The 25,570-nt window shown below is 36.5% G+C and overlaps 1 protein-coding gene across 5 annotated transcripts in view; it reads right to left on the bottom strand.

The window, feature by feature from the left end:
* Positions 1-25,527, bottom strand: part of hfm1 (helicase for meiosis 1) — a 26,625-nt gene extending 1,098 nt beyond the window's left edge. Inside the window, exons 1-37 of one of the 5 annotated variants that reach the window (XM_079434546.1) lie at positions 25,048-25,527; positions 24,702-24,805; positions 24,505-24,617; positions 17,165-17,381; positions 16,788-17,038; positions 14,010-14,051; positions 13,573-13,643; positions 13,363-13,495; positions 13,096-13,247; positions 12,942-13,019; positions 12,685-12,840; positions 12,397-12,597; positions 12,235-12,323; positions 12,030-12,073; positions 11,830-11,931; positions 11,583-11,728; positions 11,228-11,322; positions 10,975-11,108; positions 10,847-10,894; positions 10,672-10,752; positions 10,422-10,513; positions 10,215-10,321; positions 9,889-9,936; positions 9,683-9,780; positions 9,405-9,539; positions 9,214-9,299; positions 9,026-9,109; positions 8,501-8,658; positions 8,309-8,412; positions 7,987-8,151; positions 7,173-7,250; positions 3,366-3,478; positions 3,118-3,200; positions 2,901-3,007; positions 1,624-1,701; positions 1,253-1,525; positions 1,057-1,129 (exon numbers count right to left, since the gene is read on the bottom strand). In XM_079434546.1, the coding sequence (XP_079290672.1) occupies positions 1,057-1,129; positions 1,253-1,525; positions 1,624-1,701; positions 2,901-3,007; positions 3,118-3,200; positions 3,366-3,478; positions 7,173-7,250; positions 7,987-8,151; positions 8,309-8,412; positions 8,501-8,658; positions 9,026-9,109; positions 9,214-9,299; positions 9,405-9,539; positions 9,683-9,780; positions 9,889-9,936; positions 10,215-10,321; positions 10,422-10,513; positions 10,672-10,752; positions 10,847-10,894; positions 10,975-11,108; positions 11,228-11,322; positions 11,583-11,728; positions 11,830-11,931; positions 12,030-12,073; positions 12,235-12,323; positions 12,397-12,597; positions 12,685-12,840; positions 12,942-13,019; positions 13,096-13,247; positions 13,363-13,495; positions 13,573-13,643; positions 14,010-14,051; positions 16,788-17,038; positions 17,165-17,381; positions 24,505-24,617; positions 24,702-24,772 (4,106 nt within the window). In that variant the 5' untranslated portion in view covers positions 24,773-24,805; positions 25,048-25,527. The remainder of the gene's footprint in view (positions 1-1,056; positions 1,130-1,252; positions 1,526-1,623; positions 1,702-2,900; positions 3,008-3,117; positions 3,201-3,365; positions 3,479-7,172; positions 7,251-7,986; positions 8,152-8,308; positions 8,413-8,500; positions 8,659-9,025; positions 9,110-9,213; positions 9,300-9,404; positions 9,540-9,682; positions 9,781-9,888; positions 9,937-10,214; positions 10,322-10,421; positions 10,514-10,671; positions 10,753-10,846; positions 10,895-10,974; positions 11,109-11,227; positions 11,323-11,582; positions 11,729-11,829; positions 11,932-12,029; positions 12,074-12,234; positions 12,324-12,396; positions 12,598-12,684; positions 12,841-12,941; positions 13,020-13,095; positions 13,248-13,362; positions 13,496-13,572; positions 13,644-14,009; positions 14,052-16,787; positions 17,039-17,164; positions 17,382-24,504; positions 24,618-24,701; positions 24,806-25,047) is intronic. The other 4 variants (XM_079434548.1, XM_079434547.1, XM_079434549.1 and 1 more) reach the window with 4 other exon arrangements.
* Between the last annotated feature and the right edge of the window lie 43 nt (positions 25,528-25,570).

Here is a 25,570-nt window from a genome sequence, read left to right as displayed (position 1 = left end):
CTCAATATGCGTTCTTCAGCGATCTTTCGTCCTTGTGTTCTCCTTCTACGTCATCATTAACCGTCGAAGTTCAGTTCCAATTCTCAAGAACGCAAGTACAGAGGATGCATGAAAGTGCCCGGATATGTTCTTGAAACTGAGGATGCATCGAGTGCAGACTTGAGAGAATCGAGCCGTTAGAAATCCCAGAAAACGCTGTGGGTGGCCGGTGTACGGAAGCCTGTAAGCGTTAAAGTCGCTCTCACAAATACTTAACGGCTCTTCAAGTTGAAAGTAAACATTTATCGTTTTGTTTTGGTTAATTTTAATAAAGTTATAAGACCCGGAGAAAGTCTGCATTTTTATTGGCATGTTAAAATGAATCTTAACAGTAAAACATATAACGCTGTAAAATAAAACAATACAATTATATGAAAGTAATATCTATAATAGTATGAAATGTTTTAATAAGTTATGACATTTTGTAATATTTATTGTTCATTGGTCGCTGCTTATGCTGAGACTATGCGGTCAGTTAAGCAGGAATGCAGTACATCTCAGTTCTCATAAGTGTGCGTTCTGTGTTCTCGCGTCCTTCCGAGTTCGTTCTTCCAAGGAAGCTTGGCAAGACCGGTCTCCACGAGAACGCAAGTCTGAACGCTAGTTGGTGCTCCAGTATAATCGGTCCGCCGAAACTCATCCAGTGAGAAACGTTCCGCGGTGCAAAAATAAGTGCGATTAAAATGCGTTATAAAAAAATTTAACGCGTTATTTTTGTGTAATTAATTAATCTAAATTAACGCGTTAAAGTCCCGGCCCTAATATATATATATATATATATGTGTGTGTGTGTGTGTGTATTTTTCTAAGGCATTTGGCCAAAAGCAAAGGATAGCTCAAAAGATATTATATATTTATATATGTATTACACCCACGGGGCCCTAGCATAACTGCTCTTATATTCCTATTAAACATGCTATTAATCAGTAGCGGTAACTTTGCGATGATTTGATTTGAAAAATACCCCACACATCAATGCAAGTTATACTGAAACACATTTGAATGAAGAGGGGTTACCTTTGTGGCAAGACAGGACTTGCAGTTCCTTGTATGGTTTGGGCTGTACATTGTGAGGCTGAAGCCAAACCTCCTAATGCACAAAAAAAAACCCACAAACTTTTAGTATTTAAAATTCAACTATTTGACCAAGACCGAATATCCAAAGATACATCATAAATTTAAAAGAGAAGACTATAAAATGATCCTAACAAACCAGCATTTGAAGGTTGACCATGGTCTGTCATCGAGTTGCATAGTTCGGAATCACAGCACACCTCACTAGCTTCAACCAGGTTACCATCATCAAAATCATCCCAATCATTTACTCTCAGGTCAAAGGTCACATCAAGAGAACCAGACCAGAGGTGATCAGAGTCAGCACTGTGCTCTGGGTTTGCATGGGCGGTATAAACACTGGCTTTATTAGCACTTATTCTGTTCATCTGTCCATCGTTGCTTGGCTTGAGCTGACTGTGAATCAAAACCCCTGAAAAGATATGTCACAGATTATTTCAGTTTTATGTTTTATTTATTGCTATAATATGAACAATATATAGCAAACATCAGATGCTCTAAAAAACATACTTTGAGTTAAAGCCAAAGGTTGAGAATGTTCTGGGTCTCCAATTTCAGAATAAAAGTCTCCCAGCTCATCATTGTAACCTGTAGATAGTTTGACAATTGATACATCAGACTTACTAAACTAGATGGAGGAGAAAGAGGAAAATTTCTCATTTAAACTTGATGTACTAAAATGAGTAAAATAATCTATAAGAACCTCATAGACATTCAAAAAACTAACAAAAAAATGACAAAAACATTCTACAAAAATTTAAAAAGTAAAATGAAACGAGAAAATCTAAAATTAAAAAAATTCTAACTATTAATAAAAATTATAATATTATCTCAATGATAAAATATGACCTGTGCTGGCAAAATGAGTCAAAATTTCAAAAATGAGTTATTTTTATTTTCTATATTCTCCAATAAAAGACCTTCAAAATGATGTACGATTTCATCAAAGTCGATAGAGTCAGCAAAGTCAGTTTTGTGAAAAATAGAGTTAAAGTTTTCTGAAGATTTCAAAGTAAAATCACCTAGCAACGCTGATTCTTTTCCTTCAGTTCTTTTCTAAATAATAATAACTATATTAGTAAGCACAATATAGCATTTGTTTTATTTTATCTTCGTTATTATAAAAACCCATGCAAAAAATAAAAACAGTACAACAAATATAAGAAAGAAATAATGCATTACCTTTTTCATTTCACATTTAAACAAAAACATTAAAGAAAACAATGTAAAAATATCTTTAGTGTATTCATTACAAATAAATTGATTATTAAAACTACAAAAGCAGTTCAATCAAGAGCAGCAAATGATTCCCTCTTTTATTTTCATTTTAACATTAATGAGACAGACGGCCTATATATTATGACCTACTGTATGCACAGATCTAATATAATGTTACACATCAGATGTTTTTCCCCAACAGTTCCCCAAATGTTCACTTAAGACATAACAAATAATGTTTGCATGAATACTTCAATATTGTAATTCTGCGCACGCTTCAGGTGAGAGTCAGCGTACTCCTCTCAGAAAATGTACAATTATAGATAATTTTAGATGTTTAATTACTATTTGAAGTGTTGGGATTACTAAACGAGGACTTAATGAACAAATTTTTGAGAAAACCCCAAATTTGACTAAAATTGATATTTGACTTTTTTTACCTGTAGCTCAAAATTAAACGGTGCACATTCCTACTCATTTTGCCAGCACGTTTTTAATAAAACAACACTGATTCACTGATTTAACCTAACATTGAGTGCATGTGATAAGTATGTGATGAGCAAACATACCATCATAGTATGACTCAAATGATGAATTCTCATGTTGAGTGTCAAAACTGGCCTCTAGCTCCTTGATTTCATATGTACTTTGAGTGTAACACTGACTTCCCTCAAACCTTAAGAATAAATGTCAATATCATGAATGTCAAAATAATACAATCTCACCAATGTCAGCTTCATTAACATTATTAAGTTAACTTCTGTTGCCAACAGGAAACCCATGTACTTCTTGGCAGCATGTAGTGTGTCTTTGGGTTTGTATGAGAACTGCTGCATGCTTACAGCTGCTGTCCCATTATTCATCCTCATCTACAGGAAAAGTCAAGAAAACAGGACTTAGGCTACGACACATACACAATACAGCATATCTTGCAAAAAATTAATTCTAGCCATTCAAATGAACGATTCCTTGACTATAATGGATCATATTTTGACGGTTATGTACATACATCCCTTGACAGTCAGAATTCTGACCTTTAAACGTTTCACAGGAGTCTCGCAGAGCCTCTCATTCCTCATTTTTAGATTGTCGAGGTACGAGGTGAAATTTGACTGACATACAGACCTTTTCATCACTCCAATTTTGCCTATAAGAGAAACTAGATGACTCAAACAGCAAAGATAATGACAGCACGGTGTAGGACAGGGTTCCTCAATTAGTTTTCACCAAGGGCCAAAAATTCTGCCAACAATACCAAGCCAAGGGCCACCGACCATGTTAGGACTAAAACGTTCGCTATTATTATTGTTGTTGTTGCTGCTGTTTACAAAGTTTCCAGTCCAAATATCAAAAAATTCTTAAATCAAATCTTCTTTTTTTTTCAGAAAAAAATAAGTCAAAAGTCAAAATAATCGTGTTTTCGGTTTGAAATAAGATTATTTTGCTTACCCCATTTGCCGATTATTTTGCTTGTTTTAAGGAAAAACTCACTTTTGACTTTTTTTAAGACAATCATTTTTACTTGTCTAGAAAATGCTTCTTGATTTAAAATTCTTTAGATATATTTGGACTAGAAACAAGACAAACTCTCGCATGCTCTTTAAAACATTTTCCTCCCTCCTTTGTCCTCCTCCTCCCCCTCCTTCATCATCTCTATCAGCTGACGAATTTGCCACATTCTTCATTAATAAAATTACAAACCTCACTGCACAAATTTCCACACCACAATCTATCAAACACATCTTACCAGCAAACATACACTCATTCACATCCTTCTCTCCACTCTCTGAGGCAGAAGTCTCTAAAATTATCCTTTCCAGTCATCCTACTACCTGTCCGCTTAATCCCATTCCATCTCATCTCCTTCAAGCCATTTCTCCTGCAGTTGTACCTGCACTCACTCACATCGTTAACACATCCCTTCACACTGGAATTTTTGCCTCAGCATTTAAATAGGCTCATATAACTCCACTTCTTAAAAAAAACACTCTTAACCAAACTCTTTTAGGGAACTATAGACCGGTTTCCCTTCTTCCTTTCATTGCAAAAACACTTGAACGAGTTGTGTTCAACCAAGTCTCTGTCTTTCTCACACAGAACAACCTCCTGGACAGTAATCAATCTGGCTTCAGAAGTGGACATTCGACCGAAACTGCCTTGCTTTCTGTTTGGAAGAGCAGCTTCCAAATCTTCATTACTTATCTTGCTGGATCTGTCTGCTGCTTTTGATACGGTCAACCATCAGATCCTCTTGTCAACCCTATTGAGAAAGGGCATCTCAGGAACTGCACTCCAGTGGTTTGAGTCTTACCTCTCAGACAGGTTCTTCAAAGTATCTTGGAGAGGTGAGGTATCCAAGTCGCAACATCTAGCTACTGGGGTGCCTCAGGGCTCAGTTCTTGGACCACTTCTCTTTTCTGTCTACATGGCATCACTAGGTTCTGTCACTCAGAAACATGTCCAGACTGTCCAGACTTGACTATTACAATGCTCTCTTGGCAGGTCTTCCAGCCAATTCTATTAAACCTCTACAATTAATCCAAAATGCCGCTGCAAGATTAATCTTTAATGAGCCGAAAAGAACGCACGTCATGCCTCTGTTCATCAATTTGCACTGGCTACCAATAGCTGCTCGCATTAAATTCAATGCATTAATGTTTGCCTACAGAACCACCACTGGCTCGGCACTAGGGTTGTGACGGTGAGGAAATTTTCCCACTGGTTAATCGACGTGTGACAACACCGGTAATACCGGTATTACCGTGGTGGTGGTGGGGTCGTTTGAGTTTTCACTCTTTTCCTCGAATTTGCGGCAATTCGGCATCAAACAGTTGTTTGTTTTTAGTTTGTTTGAGTTTTCCCACTTTCCTTTGCTTGTAAAAGCACCGTGCGCATTTTACTTTCACTTGGGGGGAAAATCACACAGTTTAAATAAAATAAAAACTAGCAAATACTGTGGAACCAAATAAATGAGAAACGAATGTTAAAAAAAACCTTCCAATATCACCTTAGATAAATGGCAGGTCAACAGGCTTTTCAAAATCCAAAGTAATTTTTTAAACAGGCACTTTTACATTTTGTTTTGAACTTCTTCTGCCATCGTCTTGTCTGTCTTACCTCACTCTTCTGTCAGTCACCTCGGCTCACTCTCCTCACATGTTCAATGAAATCTGATCTGTGATGTGCGACTGTCGTTCGCACGATGTGTTCCATTGAGCAGCCGTGTTCAGTTTTAATTGTAGTGTCTGTTCTCTAACTGAACTAAATGATTTTTATTACTATTAAAAAAAATCTAAATTACGGTGAGGGACGGTGCCGCGGTGGGCAAGTGAAGTAACCGGTGTTGCGGCTTAACACCGGTATCACCGCCAACACCGTCTATCACAGCAAGCCTACTCGGCACCCCTTTACCTAAATTCATTACTTCAGACTTATGTGCCCTCTAGAAGCTTGCGTTCTTCAAGTGATCGACGCATTATTGTGCCATCCCAAAGACGCACAAAAACACTTTCACTGACTTTTTCATTAACTGTTCCCATCTGATGGAATGACCTGCCCAACTCAATCCGAGCAGCTGAATCCTTACCCATCTTCAAGAAACGGCTAAAAACTCTTCTGTTCCATCTTTACTTGACCCTCTAACTCTAGCACTCTCTATTCTAATTTTATTTGATCTATATGTCTTTTTATTAAAAAATAAATAAAATAAATAACAATAATTATCTGTACTGCGTTAGGCTAATCAAGACTTGTAATAGCACTTGCATGTTGTTGCTCTTTTGTTGGTTTTGATTGTTTCTTATGTCCTCATTTGTAAGTCGTTTTGGATAATATATAAAATAAATAAATAAATAAAGACAAAAACTCTAAGTAGGAAAGCATTTTTTGCAGTGCACCATTCAAGGAAAAACACCTTTATTCGATTAAAAGACATTTGAGCGACAACTACGGTCTACAATCAACAAGGATTGTTGTTAAGATGTTATTTTATGTTAGATTTTAGCACTCAAATTTTTGAAGCAGCTGACGGGCTAAACGCCATGTGTTTCTCCGTCTTGAAACAGGCTGTTACTTAGCTATGGCTTAGCGCTGCCTGACTTGAGCTGAGTGATACTAATATTACTGTACATTAAACGGTATGCTTTACTTGTAGGTCGAACAGTTCTCAAATTGACTTCATGTCAGAGTAATAGCTTACTGATATGTGAGACAAATGTTAAGGTTGAGACTGAGGAGCATTTTTGCAAAGGGTAGCGAACTAATGTAGTGTTAACGAAACTTACAATCTTCATAGCTATCGCAACAGCAGCCTCACACAAAACAAAACAACAAACAAACAAAAAAAACAGCAGCCTCACGCAGTAATCACCATTTAAACTGGAACACCATAATTTACAGCAGATACAAATGCATTCCATCCGAAATATGGACAGTTGCAGTGTCTAAACGTTAGGCTTCAGGAGTGAGATTGGTTGGATGAGTGAAAGAACATTAAGGTAAGCCAATCAGAGGCAGAGTAGGGCGGGTCCATTCCTTTGCCAACAGGGGGAAAAAACGTTACAGGTGACGTGACACAGATGACTCGCAGATACGACGACTACGGCCCCTTCCCTTCCCCCACCCCCCTCAATTTTTTTTTTTTTTTACAGATCTACACGATTTACGTGAATTACATATTTCAAGGTGAAAACGGCATATTTCGCCGAAAGGTGACAAGTTTGCACCCCTATTATTTGAAATTAATGCGGGCCAAACATTTTTCTCTCATGGGCCGGATGTGGCCCGGAGGCCGTCTATTGAGGAACCCTGGTGTGGGATCATGTAGAGTCTCTCATACTCACAGCAGTCATGTCCACAGAACTCCTTGTTTTTGCAAACATGATGGCACTGTCTCTTAACTATATTTAGAGCCACTGGATCTATAAAGAAAATGACTATATTAAGTAATCTTTGAAAGTCTCCAAAAAATTAAGCTGTGATGTTTGAGCCAAAAGCATTTTATACTTTATTCCGTTTCAGCAGATTTATCAGAGCAATCTGGTATTAATATTCATCTTGGGTGAGAACCAAAAGATGTCTTTGAGATGGATATGACAAACACACGTAATCGTAAATGTGTCTCACCTGCCCGCTTGTGGATGTTTCAAGTTTAGTTAAAGGGATACCCAAAATGCAAATTTGGCCATTAATCACTTACCCCCATGTCAAGCGACGAGAATACTTTTTGTACGCAAAGAAAATAAAAAATAACAACATTTATTCAACAATTCTTCTCCTCTCTGTGTCAACGTAGTGCCATTTTGGAAAGCATCCAATGAACGCAAAGTGCGTATGCTATTCTCTATCATCAATAACGCATGGATACGCTATTTCCGTTCAAATCAGCGTAAATAAACGTACAATACGTATCCATGCGTTACTGATGACAGAGAATAGCCTGAGCGTCTTGGGCCAGGGCCGGGCTAGGGCCTAAATTTTAGGCCCGTGCAGGGCTCTAGTTCCGAGGACGAACTAAGCTTTTACGCGTTTGGAACGACATGGGGGTAAGTGATTAATAACAAAATTTGCATTTTGGGCTGGAGTATCACTTTAACATGTATTGTATTTCTATCTGAGATCTGATCATATTGTGATCATGTTGTCAAGGAGTCTGACCTCTGTTTGAGGGAGCTGGAGTTGTCAGTGTAGTGCCTTGAGTCTTCTCCATGTTGTGAATCCTCTGCACTCTCCATGTAGGGTTCTCTCTAATGCAGGACTCAGCTCCAAACCGCTTCACTCCTGAGTAGTAGACTCTGTACGTCTGCTGAACGTCCAGTCCCACTACATAATCAATTATCATTATTTAATCGAAAATATTATTAGATATTACCAGAGCACTCTAAATGAAGATGTTTATGCCAGACAAATATTTAACATTTTACTGAATGACACTATCTGAACATCCAAAAAGCCAGACATGGGCTATGTGACCACTGACCATATTCAGAGCTGATCAAATGAATGCTTAGCTCCTCTCCCTTAGGTGCTCTTGTCACCTCGATTCTCTTCGAAAAGCTCCCAGATTTCGAGAGCAATGTGTTCCTTGAAAAATAAATGATGCATCTCTTTCATTTATTCATATTTTAAGGAAAATGAACTTGCCTTGATTATTCAATCATATAGATCTTACAGGATTTTCTGCTGGAAAACTACATTATTGTTACAGTCTCCAATAAGGAGAGCAACATAATGGTGGTCTGGTGCTGTCTGTTTCGATGCCAACTCCTTGAAATTCATCAAGTTCACTGTGACAGAAATCTCAGCTGTGGAGAGACTGTATCGTGGAATCTAGGAAAATATGTCATTAAATACAATTATATAAGAAATAGTAAAATTATGATGGCTCAAACTGCAGTTTTTCTTATTATCATCTTTAATATTTTATGTATCTTTAAAATGTGATGTATATGCGAAAATATGTATTCTAGGTCCCGTAATAAGTTTTATCTTTTTGCCTTCACTAGTTAACTGTAGATATTTCTGCAGAAAATTTTGAAAGTAAACAATTTCTCATGTAGTCTATCATAAAAGCTGCATTCATAATAATAATAAAATAATTAGCAATAGGCAGTTTAAAATAATTTTTGTATGAAGAATAGCAGGTCGCCCAACATAAAAAATAAAAATAAAAATATACACACATATAAAATGTTACCTGTTCCAAAGTAACTTCATATTTTGGAAGTTTGCTGACAGTTTCCTTAATCTGGTTCCCAAATGGAGGGTGTCGGTTCACAATCTGGCAAAAAAAAAAAAAAAATCTGTAATAGTACTGTAACGACAGAAAGACTTCATCATGAATAAATGTTTTTTTTTCTTTTCAATTAAGATATTTTGACTTACTAGCTCTAGTTCTCTAGGACTGGTCTGCTCAATTCTGCTGAATGTTGTAAGCCCTGCATTCACCATAGCAGTGGCAAGTGTTAATCCTAAAAAATAAGACCCCAAATATAAAAAACACACACATTTAGCACAACAAATACACTACATTTTTAAATGAAGCCTTTTAAAAAAATGTATAGATGCTGCCTGACCTATCCTCTCAAGCTGTCTGGAGATGTAAGGCGAGTTCTCCCACAATTTAGCTCGAAAACATTTGGCAAGAATTAATGAGTTGAGTCGAGCTGAGAAATTCGATTTGGAGTGATGACTGAGAAACTCAGTCAGATCTGGCAGAGATCAAAAGCAGCATTTTGGTAAATCTATGCTAAGTAAAAAGTAGCACAAGAAAGAATTACACATTTGCAATTTCATGGCCATGTCATCAGACAGAGAGAGCAGAAGCTTAAAGAGAGACATATAAGTAACCTACATCTGCTAACTCTATTTCCATTCCTGAATATTTTTCCAGTGTCCTGTATGAGTCCAAACTCCTGAATGGGGATGCAGCCGAGCTGAGCTTGAATCAGACTAGGATGAGAAGATAACTGCATGCATAAATAAAAAACAAAACAAATACGAAAGCCATGCAATCAAGTGGCAAAATTGTACATCCAAAAGGTAATAGCAAGACCTTACCAATTTACTTTCATGTCATTACTTTTGATCTTTCCTTCCATAGGAAACCTAAAAAGAAAATATTGCAACTCACATGATTTAGTCTACATATTCAATATGTTAGCTACACTAAAAAAATGGTGTAGAAACAATTTTCACTCAGAAATTGTTTATAATTTTCAAACAATTACGAAAAACAGCAAATAAACACTGAATTAAATGTGAGAAAAACTGAAATTGTATTTTCTAGTAAAACGTGCTCTAGAAATCTTTTTTATTTTTACAACTTAAAAAAAATATATTATTTTACAGTATATGGGAATTAGGTAACTGAAGACAACTTTGACCTGATGGTGGTTCTGTTCTTATCCTTGTTCAACATGTTCAAGGTTTTCTTTTCATTTACTCTCAACTGCACATCACTGAATTCTTTCCCCTTTGATATCATTTCAATCTAGAAAGTGAGAAAACGTGTTTATATCATTATATGATGTTCTGAAGCAGTTAATATCAATGGATCAGGAAATGCTGCAAGAACAACAATGCTTTCTTACCAGCTCGGGTAATGTCTCTGTTCCTGTCACCATCCTGAACTGCTTCACAGTGTCAAAAGCAACACAGTATCTGGCCATGAGTTTTCCAGTCTCTGTGTATGACCAATCCATTTATATGGACATTACAACCAAAGATAAATTTGATAAAAAATAATTAAATAATTTTTTTTAAAATAATAATAAAAAGAGAAAAGGAGCTCTAAATTAAACTTCATATATTTTAATTGAAAAAAAGAGCATCATCAGTAACCTGTGGGCTTGATGTTAATGTCTTCATCCATGGTAATCAGGTTGAAAGAGGCCAAAGAGTTGAGGTTCTTCAAGCACAGCTCTAAAACACAGTGTAAATCATATTTACAAAACAAGATGCTCAGCCTAGTCAATTTTTCAAACTACTTATTATGAACTGACTCAATTTTTCATACCTTGTAACTTAGTCTCAATTCCACATTTGTCAAGCTCAGGAGAAAAACCTGTGACAAAATATTAAAGAGACTAATAAAGAACAGCTAGCAGCACGTTTGATGTATGGGATTTAAGGTTTAGGATATACCATAGTGTTTGGGGTTTTTCAAAGCACGGATGTACAGGAAGGTGGAGCGGATCCAGTCTAGAGCCATGTTCACGTCAGATATGGTATGGAGGACTATTTCTGCATTCAAGTGCTCCACCAAGTTTGTATGCAAGCTGAAAATAGTAATTTTATTGTATTCATCACATACATAGATAACACATAAACAGACTAGCCTATATCATATGTTTTTGGATAATAAAAATCCTTCTGAGACTAACAAAATGGGTTATACCTGCTCTCTATGCTGTCTACGCCACTCAAGAAATGTGTGTATTTGTCCTTTGTCTGAGATCGGGTCATGATCACTGCAGTTGCTGTTGTATCAAACTAAACAAAAAACAAATCCAGTGTGTGCTGAGGTCTCAATCTTAATACTATAACAGCTGTATGTTTGCATTTCCAGTTGATATTTAGTGCTTGAAATCTAACCAATAATATAAGACATAATAAATGCATGTCTTGTAGGTTGGTTTGATTTAATACAATATAGTACATTTATTTTCTAGATTATTATAACCTGTACACATAAAGACTTTTGGGCCAGGAGGCAACTTTTAAAGTCATGGTCTGAATTGTGTTAGCAGTACCTGAGGTCTGCCAGCTCTCCCGATCATCTGTAAAAGGTCAGCTTCACTGTACTCTTCACATGCGCCACCAACATAGTGCAGTGTGGATTTGATTACCACGAGGTGGGCTGGCAGATTCACACCCATAGCAAGGGTGCTGGTTGTAACTGAAAAAGGTTTTTTTCCTGTTTTTTTGTATGCTTTTTATAATACATTATGTACTGTATAATCAAAACTAAATGAGTGAAAACATGATTGCAGAACTTACATAACACTGGCAAGTCACCCACAGTAAATGCTTCTTCAATCAATTTCCTGTCTGACACATCCATGCCAGCATGATGATATCCAATGCCACAAATAAATATATCTGGAAGAAGTATAGAAAAAAATGTTTAGTATACCTTCAAAAAACAGTGACCAATTTATTCATGAATGTAAAACTGCATAAGTATATAACGTACACACCTCTGAGTTTTGCATCAAGCAGAGAGTTTGCATATTTCATCAGTCTATGAAAGAGTTAATGAGTTATACTAAGAGATGTCCACATTAAGAGTAATCTTAAAAATACAGTTCAGATCTTGCAAAGCATCTTCATCTTTGGTAGTTCAACCACATGCTCCTATGTATACTGTATATATATATAATCTATGTAAGGTGACTATAGTACCTTTGTTTGTGGTCAAGGCTCATAATGAATCTGGCATCCTTGGCAAGCACAGAAGCAGACTGTTGAACTCCTTTTCTTGTGGAGCAAAACTGTTAAATTCAGACAAATGCATTAATTTTTTTACACAAGCCAACACATTTGCATTCACAAAGATTCACTTACCACAAGGGTTGGTTTTTGATCTGAGTAGGTCTGAATAACGTTGGCCATTTTGTAGTTGAGTGAAAGATCAAACTTGAATTCATTCCGATTACTTCCACAGGGGAACCCAAGCACCACTTTCCTCAGTTTCACAGGCCTGTGAGTCTCATCCATCTCCAAACAAGTGGCAGGCCCTGACTCATCCGAAAGCCATTCAGATATCTTTGAAACGGTAAAGAACAGCACAGGAATAATCTAAATTAACCTTAAAAGAGATTCATTTCTTTGGTACTTCCTCAAACAACTTACGTCCTGGATGTTTGGGATGGTAGCTGAGACAGCCACAAATCTCGCTGATGCTTTTGATTCTGGATTTACAGCCAGACGATACGAATGCATGGTTTTCATTCTGCTGACCACAACTTCAAGAGTGGCTCCACGGGTTTTGTCTTTGATCACATGTATCTAGAGAGGGTATGTAGACAAAAATATATTGTTCATTAACAAACTGCAATCTGTTTTTAAATACTGGTATTAACTACCACATGGGAGTAAATAAATCAGACCTCATCAATGAGGAAGAGACTAACAGATGGCAATAAACAGTTATCCTTCCACCTCCTTGTCATGCTGTCCCATTTTTCCTTTTAAAAGGAAAAAACTTTCAGACTTGTTGGAAAGATGTTTTATGTTTAGACTCTACTTTATGTGGCAACTTACAGGAGTTGTAAAAATCAGATGAGCATCCTGGATTTCAAAAATGTCATCAATCTCCGTGTCTCCTGTTAACTCCTTGCAGTTTAGTCCAAGGGGTCCAAACTTCTGTTTCCAGTTTTCAAAACGCTGACTGCAAAGAGCCTTAATCGGTGCCACTGAAGCATAAAATGTCAAACAGTATTTGTTATGAATTAGTGAATGAAAAGTCTCAAATAAAAAAAAAAACGTAATTATTAAGCTCAAATAATAATTGCTATAATTGTAACTCACTGTACACAGCCCTGACATTGTGCCAGGCGTCTGAAGCCTCAATCAGTAGTCGAACAATGGCCAGTTCAAAGAGCACAGTCTTCCCAGAGCCCGTGGGAGCACAGGCAACAAAATTTTTATTTGTGTACAGAACCTGAAATAGAGCAATAATCTGCTGCACACTGTGTTTATGAACTTTACATAAAATAGATATAAATGCTAGAGATTTACATCATCCAGTGCTTGGGACTGCACATAGTTGAAGTAAGGGAATTCTTTAAACACACTTCTGAATTCAGCAGCTTACACAAATATCAAGGAAAATAATGAACGTGACAATAAATGTGTCATTCACAGTGATAAGTTATAAATGTACATTGAACAACTTAAGGAATAATTTAAAGTTCCCATGAATTCTGAGTTTTCCTTCCTAAGATAATATATTTCCTACTGAAACAGGGTTTGGGCAGGATTTTTTGTACAATATAATTTTCTATATTCCCAGAAGAGAATCTTTCTAATTTTTTAAAGTGAATATTTGCAAAAAGTGAATTTTGTCAGCTTTTAGAGTACACTAGCATATACTATAGATTAGATCAACACTAATAAACACCACAAAGCCACAAAACTCTTATTATTTTGATTTCATGAGGTTTCAAAGAGGATACGAATTTCAGAGACTGGACGTAGTGTTCCTTTTCCAGATGACCCTTGAAAAGCAATATCAATATTAACATGTCAAATATTCAGTTTAAAACTAATTGTTATCTATGTATGGAAATTATTAGTTTTTGCATGTGCCCTAAAGATTGCATATTTTGCTCTATTATGCCGTGAACACACTGCATGATTTTCAGAGTTGTCAGATTGCTGTTCTTCTCACACCACACAATTGTCCGGGGTACCACAACTTTCAAAAGGAAGACTCGCCAACAACTCGGTCTGGTCTACAAACTATGTTTTACACAAATGAAGTGATGAAGGAAAAAAAAAGTAAGATTGAGAGACTGGATTTCTCCCTGGTAAAAAAAGTAGCCCACAAGCTTGTAATACAAGTTCCTTTTTCGATGATGTGCAATGAAAAGGGAGAAAGAAGAAAAGAAAAAATATGAAGTAGAGAACGGTTGCTTGGTGAAGTCATGCTTGCTGATGTTTTGTTGCAGGTCAATGACTTCTCCCCCTGAAATTTCCTTTGCCCTGTATCTTGCTTTCTCATTGGCTGTAGGTAATCGCCAATATAATTTCCAGTTAAAACACATTTCACACTGCAGAGAGTGTTTATACGACACCATTTTTAACTAAAAACAGAAAACTTTTTAAGCATTTTGGCCATTTGTTTATACAACATCAACATTTTGGAGACCTGAAAATGCTAACTTTTAAAGAAGGGTTTCAAAGTACAAGTTTTTGAAAATTATACATTTATCATCTCCTTATAAACTATGAAAATGCAAACTTGAGAAAACAATGATGCATATGTGCACAGGCAAAGTGACATTGTCAATTACTGGCCTGGAATGCATAACAGTGTTTTAAATCATTTTTGCAGATCTGTGTGAAAGGGGATTATGAGGCACCATATAGGGCTTATATCAAACTTCACTCTAGGGGTGGGCGATATGGGAAAAATATCATATCACGATTTTTTATAGAAATATCACGATTCACGATTTTTATCACGATTCTTTGTTAGTTTTACTATTTTGGTTTTACAAGTTGTCTGAGCATTACAGCCAAACTAGAAAGACAAAGATGCATGGCAGATATTTAGGCCAAAGTGGGCGAAGATAAAAAATCTTTGTCATTATTTTATTTTTCTTATTAAAAAATAAGAACAAAGATACACATTACAAATACACATAATATACAAATAAAACAAACAGTGCTTTATTTCCAGGTACAATAGGTGTATTTAGCAGGACCAGTCAATGAAATTGAATGAACAAATATAAAAATAAAACACTAGATAGACTGATTCCTAAAGCAACTGTATTAAAGTTTTTCAGTCAAGAATAGTGAGTGATTTTTCTCTTTTGCGTTTTGTTGTTTTGTTAACGTTAAATGAATAGTTCCCCCACAAATTAATATTCTGTCATCTGTCTGTCAATTCTGTCATAATGTTGTATTTTTATATCATCATTTACTCAAAAGTTGTTTTAAACCGGAATGAGTTTCTGTCTTGTGCTGAACATTTATAAATGCTATTTTGAAGAAGGTGGAAAACCAAACAGTTGCTGGTCCTCAGTGACTTCCATAGGATTTTTCTTTCCTACTATCAAAGTCAATGTGGACCAGCAACTGTTTGGTTTTCCACTGAGTAAATAATGACAGAAATTAAATTTTAGGGTGAACTATCCCTTTAATGACAGTCGACAGCACGTTTAGTGTCCTGTCCCTTTAAGAGCTGCACGCATCTAATATACAGGCACGCATCCGTTTCTCTCTTAACAATTTACTTTCATTTTAGAGATAACCAACTCAGTCTGTATGTAAACCTTGTGTGTTTTGACAGTATTAGCGCAAAATATAACTTAGTTGAGTAATCAGGCGCTGTTAGACAGGCGTTTTAGTGCGCGTGTCAGGTGTATGCACTCAGAACAAGCGCACATCAGATCAGCGTGCGAATTAAACATTTAACCAGCAAGGCTTGTGTGCAAATAATGTACTTTTGCGAACGCGAATAAGTGCAGTGTCCTGTCTGAGTAACTCTACTGCTGTATGTCGTGTTGTACAGTATATAGAGACGGCGGCGCCAGAACTGTATTTGACAATGTGCGCGGCAGCGCGATACTACGATATTTCTTAAAAAGCAGATCGTGGAGACATTTTTATCGTCCACGATCAAAAATCGTCATATCGCACACCCCTACTTCACTCACACATCAATAATAATAATAATTTGTTACATTTATATAGCGCTTTTCTAGGCATTCAAAGCGCTTTGCATAGTAAGGGGGGTATCTCCTCGTCCACCACCAAACACACATGAAACACTTGCATACACATATTTAAAACAGTCACACATTCACGTATACCACTAACTGCTCAAACAAATATATATAAAATGCACACAAACACACACACACAAACTCCCTGCGTACGGCGCCTCATAGGGGATCTTTGACAATGTTGTCATCTGTACGTGAAACTTTTCTGTTTTTAGCATCAGCGATGAATCGGCGCTTCTCTAAGATTGAGTCTTTGATAACACACTACACAACAAGCGATTGTCACTCACATGTACGGGCACTAATTTGCCATTGACTTTGGGTATTTGAGTGAAAATCGGGGCTAAAATCATGCAGTGTGTACCCGGCATTAAAAAGTACAGAGATTTAACTTTTAATTTTAACTTTAAACGGTAGAATAGCTGGTTAAATTTCTGCCAACTTGGACTAGCTCTATATCATGACATTCCAGTTAATAGTGCTACAGTATTATATTACCTTCTAATTCTGCAGGTCTGAAACCAAAATGGAGATTATGGTTTGTTTTTGAAGGTACATCGGATGTTTGTTCTGTTTGGCCCAAGTCAATAAAGGGACTACAGGTAGCAACAGCATGTGTAGTCTGTGGACCTGTGGTTGTCATGGCAACCTGACCAAGGAAACTTGTGTCATTTTTTGTTGACATCATCTGATTTGGGATACCGTCTTCATCATTCCCTGAGATCCTTCTAGTGGGAGCTCTGAACAACCTAGGTTTACAATAGAATCCAGTCTGTTTACCCACTTATTGTTCTACTGCCAATATCCATTTCAAACACAACTGCTTGTTAGATCAGCAAATTTTGTTAACTGAATCAAGATGTAGCAAACCATACCGAGTCTTGAAGGGAGGAGCACTAGCAGTAGGTAAAGGCCTTGCTTCCACAAAACCCATCCGGTCGACGGCTTGATCTCTTTCTCTAAAAGGTCCATGTGTCCACAAAACAGATTCCTCCAGCTCATGTGATTTCACAGTCTGCCGCTGGACACTTGCAATGGGATTGTGAATAGGTTGTGCTGGAGGCAGAAATTTCTTTGATCTCTGAGAGAAACCTTCATAAATGAGAAATGAAATAAAAAGTCATGCTCTTCCTATTCCTAAATTCATGCAATATACACCTGTAGCAATAAATGTACACACACATCACAATTTTAGGTCGCATTTTTCTTTTCTTTTTTTAGCAATTTGTGGTCAGAATTGTTGGTACCCTTGGTGAATATGATCAAGGAAGGCTGTGAAAATAAATCTGCATTGTTTATCCGTTTGATCTTTCATTCAAAAAATACAATAAAAAAAATCTAAGCTTTAATTGAAATAAAAAAATTAAAGTGGGGGAAAATCACATTGTGAAATAAATATTTTTTCTGTAATACACAATGGCCAGAATTATTGGTACAATTAGAAAGTCTTGTGAGTAAAATATCTCAAGTATATATTTTTTTAGCACACCAGGGTTAGTAGGAAATTATCCAGCCATGACTTTTCTATTTAACAGAAATATAAATATGAGGTGACACAAAAGCCAAATTCCATTAATCGTCCATAACAAATGAAAAAAACAAAAACAAAAAAAACAGAAAATTGCTCTGGGTGTTATGGTCAGATGAAACTAAAAAATAAGATTTTTAGCAGCAGACACTCAAGATTGGTTTGGTGCCCACAGGAATAAAAAGTACTTCATGTGTACAATGGAATATACAGTTCTTCTATATCTTTAATATTGTGGGCCCATTTTTCTGCCAGAGGTCCTGTAAATCAGATATATGCATAATTCATGGTTTCAATCAAATACCAAGAGATTAAAAATTACAAACTGACTGTCCCTGCTAGAAATCTTATAATGGGCCAAAGTTGGACCTTACAACAGGACAATGATCCAAAAACAAACATCAAAATCTAAACAAGAATGGGTCACTGAGCACAAAACGAATGTTCTGCCATGGCCCCTGTTCTTCCCTGACCTAAACCCTACAGAAAATGAGTGGGGTGAAATGAAGGGGAGAAGCACCCACATGGAACTGGGAATCTAAAAGGTCTGGAGTGTCTGAAGGAATGGTCTCTGACCTCTTGTCTGTCCTCTGACCTCAGATGTTCCCCAAAATCATCAGGCATTATAAGTGAAGACTCAGAGCTGTTATCTTGGCAAAAGGAGGTTGCAAAAAGTATTGAATAAAAGGGTACCATTAATTGTGGCCAATGTGTATTGGAGAAAAACTTTTATTTCACAATGAGATTTCCCCCCCATTTTAAATTCTCCAATGAAAGGTTAGAATTTTGTAATTTAAAAAAAATACCATTTTCAAAAGTCTTTTTGTTCATATTTATGATATATATGGAATAAGGACAGCCACAACAGTATCTGTGTGTGTGTGTGTGTATATATAAACATATACAGTGCCCTCCAAAAGTATTGGAACAGTAAAGACAAAATTGCTCTGTTGGCTGTGGAGTCAAGACATTTACAAATATGATTAAAAGATGAATATGAGACAAAACTACAGAATGTCACATTTTATTATTGGGCGATTCAACACTTAGATGTTTTACCAGCTAAGAAGTTCAGCACTTTTAGAGTTTCATCCCTCTATCTGATGTGAGCATAAGTATTGGAACAGTTGCCTCACAGCTCTTTCTAAGTGATCAGCTGTGTCCTGTTGCATTAATTCTTCAGATATTAAATGAAGGGAATGTGTCGAATCAGTTATATCCATTACTTCTGCATTCTGAATCTTGCATTCGATGATGACACACACAAACCAGGATGAAGACGAGGAAGCTGACTTTGAGAGAAAAGCAAGCAATTTGGATGCTAAAAGAAAAGAGGAAGTCAGTTAGAGCTCTAGCAAAAACAAAGGGCATGGAGAAATCAAGAGTTTGGAAACCACCAGCAACCAACAACGACCTGATCGGCTAAGAAAACAAGAGTAGTTGATGACAGACAAATCATAAAAGCTGTGAAAATGAATCCTAAAAGACGTGTCTGTAAAATCAACAACTTCCAGAAAGCTGGGGTGATGCTCTGACAATTTACTGTCCTCAGGAGACTTTGACACAGAATTACAGATGCTACACAGCAAGATGCAAACCTCTGACCAGCACCAAACATAGAAAGGCAAGATTAGAGTTTGCAAAAAAGCACAAAGGTGAGCCAGAAGAGTTTTGGAACTGTGTTTATGGACCGATGAGACAAAGATGAACCTTTATCTAAGTGATGGGAAAGCAAAAATGTGGAGGAAAAAAGGGAACTGCAATGATCCCAAGCATACAGCCTCATCTGTAAAGCATGGTGGAGGTGGTGTCGTGGCATGGGGATGCATGGCTGCCTCTGGAACAGGCCCTCTCAACTTTACTGATGACTTAATGTATGATGACAGTAGCAGAATGAATTTGGAAGGGTGCAAAACCATCTTGCCTACCAATATTCAAGAAAATGCCAGCAGATTCATTGGGAAGTGCTTCATATTGCATCAGGACAATGACCCAAAACACCCTGCCAGTTCAGTCAAGGAATTTATAAGGGCAAAGAAATGGAAAGTCTTAGATTTAGTCAATCTCCAGATTTAAATCTGATTGAACATGAATTTCACCAGCTGAAGAGGAGAGTAAAGGCAGAAACTCCCCAAAACAAGCAACAATTGGAATTGGCTGCATTAAAGGCTGGGAAAAGTATTTCAAAAGATGAGACGAAGAGTCTGGTTATGTCTATGGGTCACAGACTCACTGCTGTGATTGTGTGCAAGGGATCTGCAACTAAATAATAGCTTTTAATCTTTTATATCTGCCTTATGTTCAACTGTCCCAATACTTATGCTCACATCAATGAGTGGGATGAACTCTAAAAGTGCTGTTCTTTTTATTTGGTAAAACATGTATGTGTTGAAACGGCTAATAATAAAATGTGACATTCTGTAGTTTTGTCTCATATTCATCTTTTAATCATATTTGCAAATGTCTTGACTCCACAGCCAACAGAGCAATATTGTCTTTACTGTTCCAATACTTATGGAGGGCACTGTATATATATTAGGGCTGTCAGTTTAACGCGTTAACTTAATTAATTAGTTATGAAAAAATAATGCAATTGAAATATTTTAACGCAGTTAACGCACATCCCCACCCACAGACCTGTACGTCACACACAACACATGTAACACATTTCATACAGTTGACTGTTGACAAATAAAATGTCCATAAATGCAGTTCTGCCCTAAAATTAAGATATCGTTGCAAAATTGCCCCTGTATGAGTTTTTGTCTCATATTTATATCATACAATATCACATGAGCAGCGAGAGCAATATCACAAGGGCTGATTTTGTCCCGAATATCATGAGTTTAAATTAATGCTGTCAAACGATTAATCACATTCAAAATAAAAGTTATTGTTTACATTATACAGTGGGGCAAATAAGTATTTGATACACTGCTGATTTTTCAAGTTCTCTCACTTACAAAGAATGGAGAAATCTGTCATTTTCATCGTAGGTACACCTCAACTGTGAGAGACAGAATATTTAAAAAAATCCAGAAAATCACATTGTATGATTTTTGAATAATTAATTTCCATTTTATTGGAATCGTTTGGGAGTCGTTGAGCAAATAAGGTAAAAATAAATGCATATTATAAGAAAATGAAAGTGTTTATTGACCTTGCATGCATGTCAACCTGTTGTTGGGGACTCCCAAAACCAAAATATGAACCTTTCATAACCCATAATAGGGGCACTTTAACACAAGTTTTTAGTAATCTTTTGTGGGTATTTTCATATTCAAATTTATTTAGCGATTAATTAATCGACACATCGTGTAATTAATTAGATTTAAAAAAATGATCGACAGCCCTAATATTTATATATGCATACATACACAATCACACACAAATTAAATTACTTTTAAAGACTCAACCTAAATGTGCACACATCATGATTTTAGGTTGTGTCATTTATTTATATATATATCAGGGCTCCAAACTGCGACTAAAATGGAAAAAGGAAGTAAAACACCCCCAGCCAACACTTGAACGCCAAGATACAACAGCTTCAGGTATCTGTAACTTTTAATCATAGTATTATATTTCTTATTCGGTTTTAAATTGTGTCTGATTTAAGTTACATTTTGAACATCTAACGCTAACAGTTAACGGTTGCGCAGCACAGTCTTTAGGACACACACACACACACACACACAGACAGAGCGGTTATAATGTTGGGTTAGCATGGTCTGTGGCAGACTTTTCGTGTCAGGGCAACAATTCAATAAACAAGATAATAAAAAAAGACATATTTCGCTAAGGAAATGGTTCCAAACAACGCATGTTGTTGTGCTCTGCAGCAACACACAGCGGTGTTTACTGAATAAATTTGCGTGAGTAAATGATTCACTGACCCATTCATAAAAACAGTTGCTTACTTTTTTTCTGAATGAATCATCTGTTTCGAACGAATCGATTGATTAAATGACTGACTGACTCACTCATTAAGGCAGTGGCTTGCCGCCACCTAGTGGCAAAGTACCATTCTAATTTTTTTCATCATTTCATATTTCTGTATTCCAAATTTTATATTTGATACATTAGCCTCATAAGATTATTTATGCAATTTGTAAGTGCTGTGTAAGTGCTCCTTCAAAAATATAAGTGTATAGAGCCCTGCGTTTATAATTATAATTGGATGAAAATGAGTCATCCTTAACATTTTTGGTGTTTTGGATTCACTACAGCTGGAGAACAATTAAATACAAAATAGGTTATAGGCTCTACTGGGTGATTTTTTAATTTTACTGAGTAACATTCATCATTTTCCCATATAGTGTATAGATTTTTAGGCATTCTATTATCTCAAACAGCCTGAAAAATAGTGCATTTAGCTGACGTAAATGGGAAAAAAATCTCCCCGGGGAAGCATGCCCCCGGACCCCCCTAGGTTTGGGCTAAGCCCCGAATGTTTACATCGTCTGGCTCCGCCCCTGGTAGGCAATAAGAAAGCCTATAGTACAACTTACTGAAATGTTTTATGTAAAAGCTCATTCAGTGTTTCAAACTGAGGAAATGTATAAAGCTTGTAAACATTGCATTGTAATACATTTACCTCAGAATAACCACTCAGTGTCCATAAACTCATCAGTCAGCTAGAAAAATAACTATAAAGAGGAGCGTTTTGCTATATTTATGCGCTGTTGCATATTAATATTTTTACTTATTCTGTTGTACATGATTCAACTCCTCCTATAAAATTGCATTTTACTAATGAAGAAAAACAGACTGAATGTGTGAAAGACGTGACAACATTTATAGGATGCACTGCACTCAGTTGCCAAGTGATGCTTATGGTCCATGATATTGCTACAGATTCTGTGTAACGAACAATTCTTTGTGACTGTATATTTCAAGTTGTAAAAGACATTTAATTCACACTTTAAGTGAACCTTAGTCCCCCGGTCGACCTGATCATCTACAAGATGGATTAAAATGCTGATAAAGCCTAGAAAAGATAAGACATAAACACATGACAAAATGATTGAAATGTTAAAATAGGGGGGAAAAATAAAATGATAATAATAAAATAAACCACTTTTATTCTGTGGCACCTAAAAAAATAATTTGGCGCCTAAGTTTTTCTTTTATAGGAGCCAATGGCTCCTTACTCGATTTTTTTGTCTGGAGCCCTGTATATATATATAAATATATAAATATATATATATATATATATATATATATATATATATATACATACACACACAGTGGTGTGAAAAAGTGTTGGCCCGCTTCCTGATTTTTTATTTTTTTTTGGCATGTTTGTCACACTTTAATGTTTCAGATCATCAAACAAATTTAAATATTAATCAAAGATAACAAGTAAACACAACACAAACCCACATGGCCCTGTGTGAAAAAGTGCTTGCCCCCTAAACCTAATAACTGGTTGGGCCACCCTTAGCAGCAACAACTGCAATCAAGCGTTTGCGATAACTTGCAATGAGTCTGTGGAGGAATTTTGGCCCACTCATCTTGGCAGAATTGTTGTAATTCAGCCACATTGGAGGGTTTTCGAGCATGAACCGCCTTTTTAAGGTCATGCCACAGCATCTCAATAGGATTCAGGTCAGGACTTTGACTAGGCCACTCCAAAGTCTTCATTTTGTTTTTCTTCAGCCATTCAGAGGTGGATTTGCTGGTGTGTTTTGGATCATTGTCCTGCTGCAGAACCCAAGTTCGCTTCAGCTTGAGGTCACGAACAGATGGCCGGACATTGTCCTTCAGGATTTTTTGGTAGACAGCTGAATTCATGGTTCCATTTATCACAGCAAGTCTTCCAGGTCCTGAAGCAGCAAAACAGCCCCAGACCATCACACTACCACCACCATATTTTACTGTTGGTATGATGTTCTTTTTCTGAAATGCTGTGTTATTTTACGCCAGATGTAATGGGACACACACCTTCCAAAAAGTTCAACTTTTGTCTCGTCAGTCCACAGAGTATTTTCCCAAAAGTCTTGGGGATCATCAAGATGTTTTCTGGCAAAACTGAGACGAACCTTTATGTTCTTTTTGCTCAGCAGCAGTTTTCGTCTTGAACTCTGCCATGCAGGCCATTTTTGCCCAGTCTCTTTCTTATGGTGGAGTCATGAACACTGGCCTTAACTGAGGCAAGTGAGGCCTGCAGTTCTTTAGATGTTGTTGTGGGATCTTTGATATTGTTGGGGGGTGGGGGGTGGCAAACACTTTTTCACACAGGGCCATGTGGGTTTGGATTTAGTTTTCCCGTCATAAAAAAAACTCTTTCATTTAAAATCTGCATGTTGTGTTTACTTGTGCTATCTTTGATTAATATTTACATTTGTTTGATGATCTATTCTAAACATTAAAACATTAAAGTGTGACAAACATGCAATAAAATTAAATCAGGAAGGGGGCCAACACTTTTTCCACACCTCTGTATATATATTTATATATATATATATATAATGTAATATGCGTATGTCTATACTGTATATATTTTGATGGAAGTGAGTAAATTTGAGATACATAAAATACATCATGATTTTAGGTTAATTTTTCAAAATACATTTTAAAAACATTTTTAATTAAAGATTTTAAATAGATCGAAAATTTGACATGATATACTGCAACTACCAAAACCTATAATCTCATTTTATCTTAAATCCAAACAGGACTCACTAGGTGTGAAAAGGTGTGCTGCCTCTCCCTGGATGTCTTGTGTTGCAGGTATTTGTGATAATGAGGGTGGAGCATCAAATGTCCAGGAGCCCTGTCCCTGACATAATGGCTTCCTAAACAGAGTCATAATAATAACCAGTAATTCTTAGATATCTGGCGTGGCTCTGATCAGACATTATGTGTAAAGGCCTACTCACACTTTATGAATTACTGGCCCGTCATAAAACAGGTTATCCACTGAAGTAACGCCTTCTTCTGAGTCTAACATCTTGTGGTTGCCACGAACATCCTAAAAGAACAACTGTGACATTGAACATTGAAATATGAAGCTGTTATTAGGCATGACAACATACTGAAGCAACACAAGTTATTTACTGTTCCGTGAACTCTCGAGTTTAGCTTTTAGCCACTGGCTATCGTTTCTCTGAGGTAAATTAATTAGCTGAGTGCTTAAAGTAAGCGGTGGAATGTCTGTTGGTACACTCTGTTCGGCAAAAATAGTAAAGTGACTATTAAAAGTCTAAGAACATTCCATATACGTACGTTTTATCTAACAAAACAGTATTTGTGAGGAATACTTTATAACCGGCGCTCTCCTGAAGGCGGCAAGTGAACCCCGCGAGCTGTGAAATATGCGGGTCGCGCGCAAGGCCACGTGATCACCATCACAGTATTAAACATTGTCATTTTATTACAGAAAACAGATCATATCTGCTGAAATGCTCATTACATTACATTTCACGGATTTAAAGAACAGAAAGCCACAATATTACAACTAAATTCATAAATACAACGCCTTTACATTGTTTAGTATGAGACTGATAGCTGTCTGACTAGACGTATTTTTGTGGAAAAACACCTTTGATGGAATTTGTTGTGTTTCGCCAGTTCAAACTTGATGTATATACGCATGCATAACTTAACACAAAACGTTTAGCTGTGATATACCGGGCTATGAATGTTATTTTGTTCCTAATAATTGGTTGAGAGCGCCATTGCCATTCTTTCTGCTTATCATCTTCTGTTCACTTTACCGTCAGTACTTCTACTTGCCACCTATTTGGAA

This window comes from Barbus barbus, assembly GCF_936440315.1.
Source record: "Barbus barbus genome assembly, chromosome: 15".
In the NCBI taxonomy this organism is placed as follows: Eukaryota; Metazoa; Chordata; class Actinopteri; order Cypriniformes; family Cyprinidae; genus Barbus; species Barbus barbus.
The sequence above is the reverse complement of the archived record's forward strand: the minus strand, read 5'-3'. Positions and strand labels throughout refer to the sequence as shown.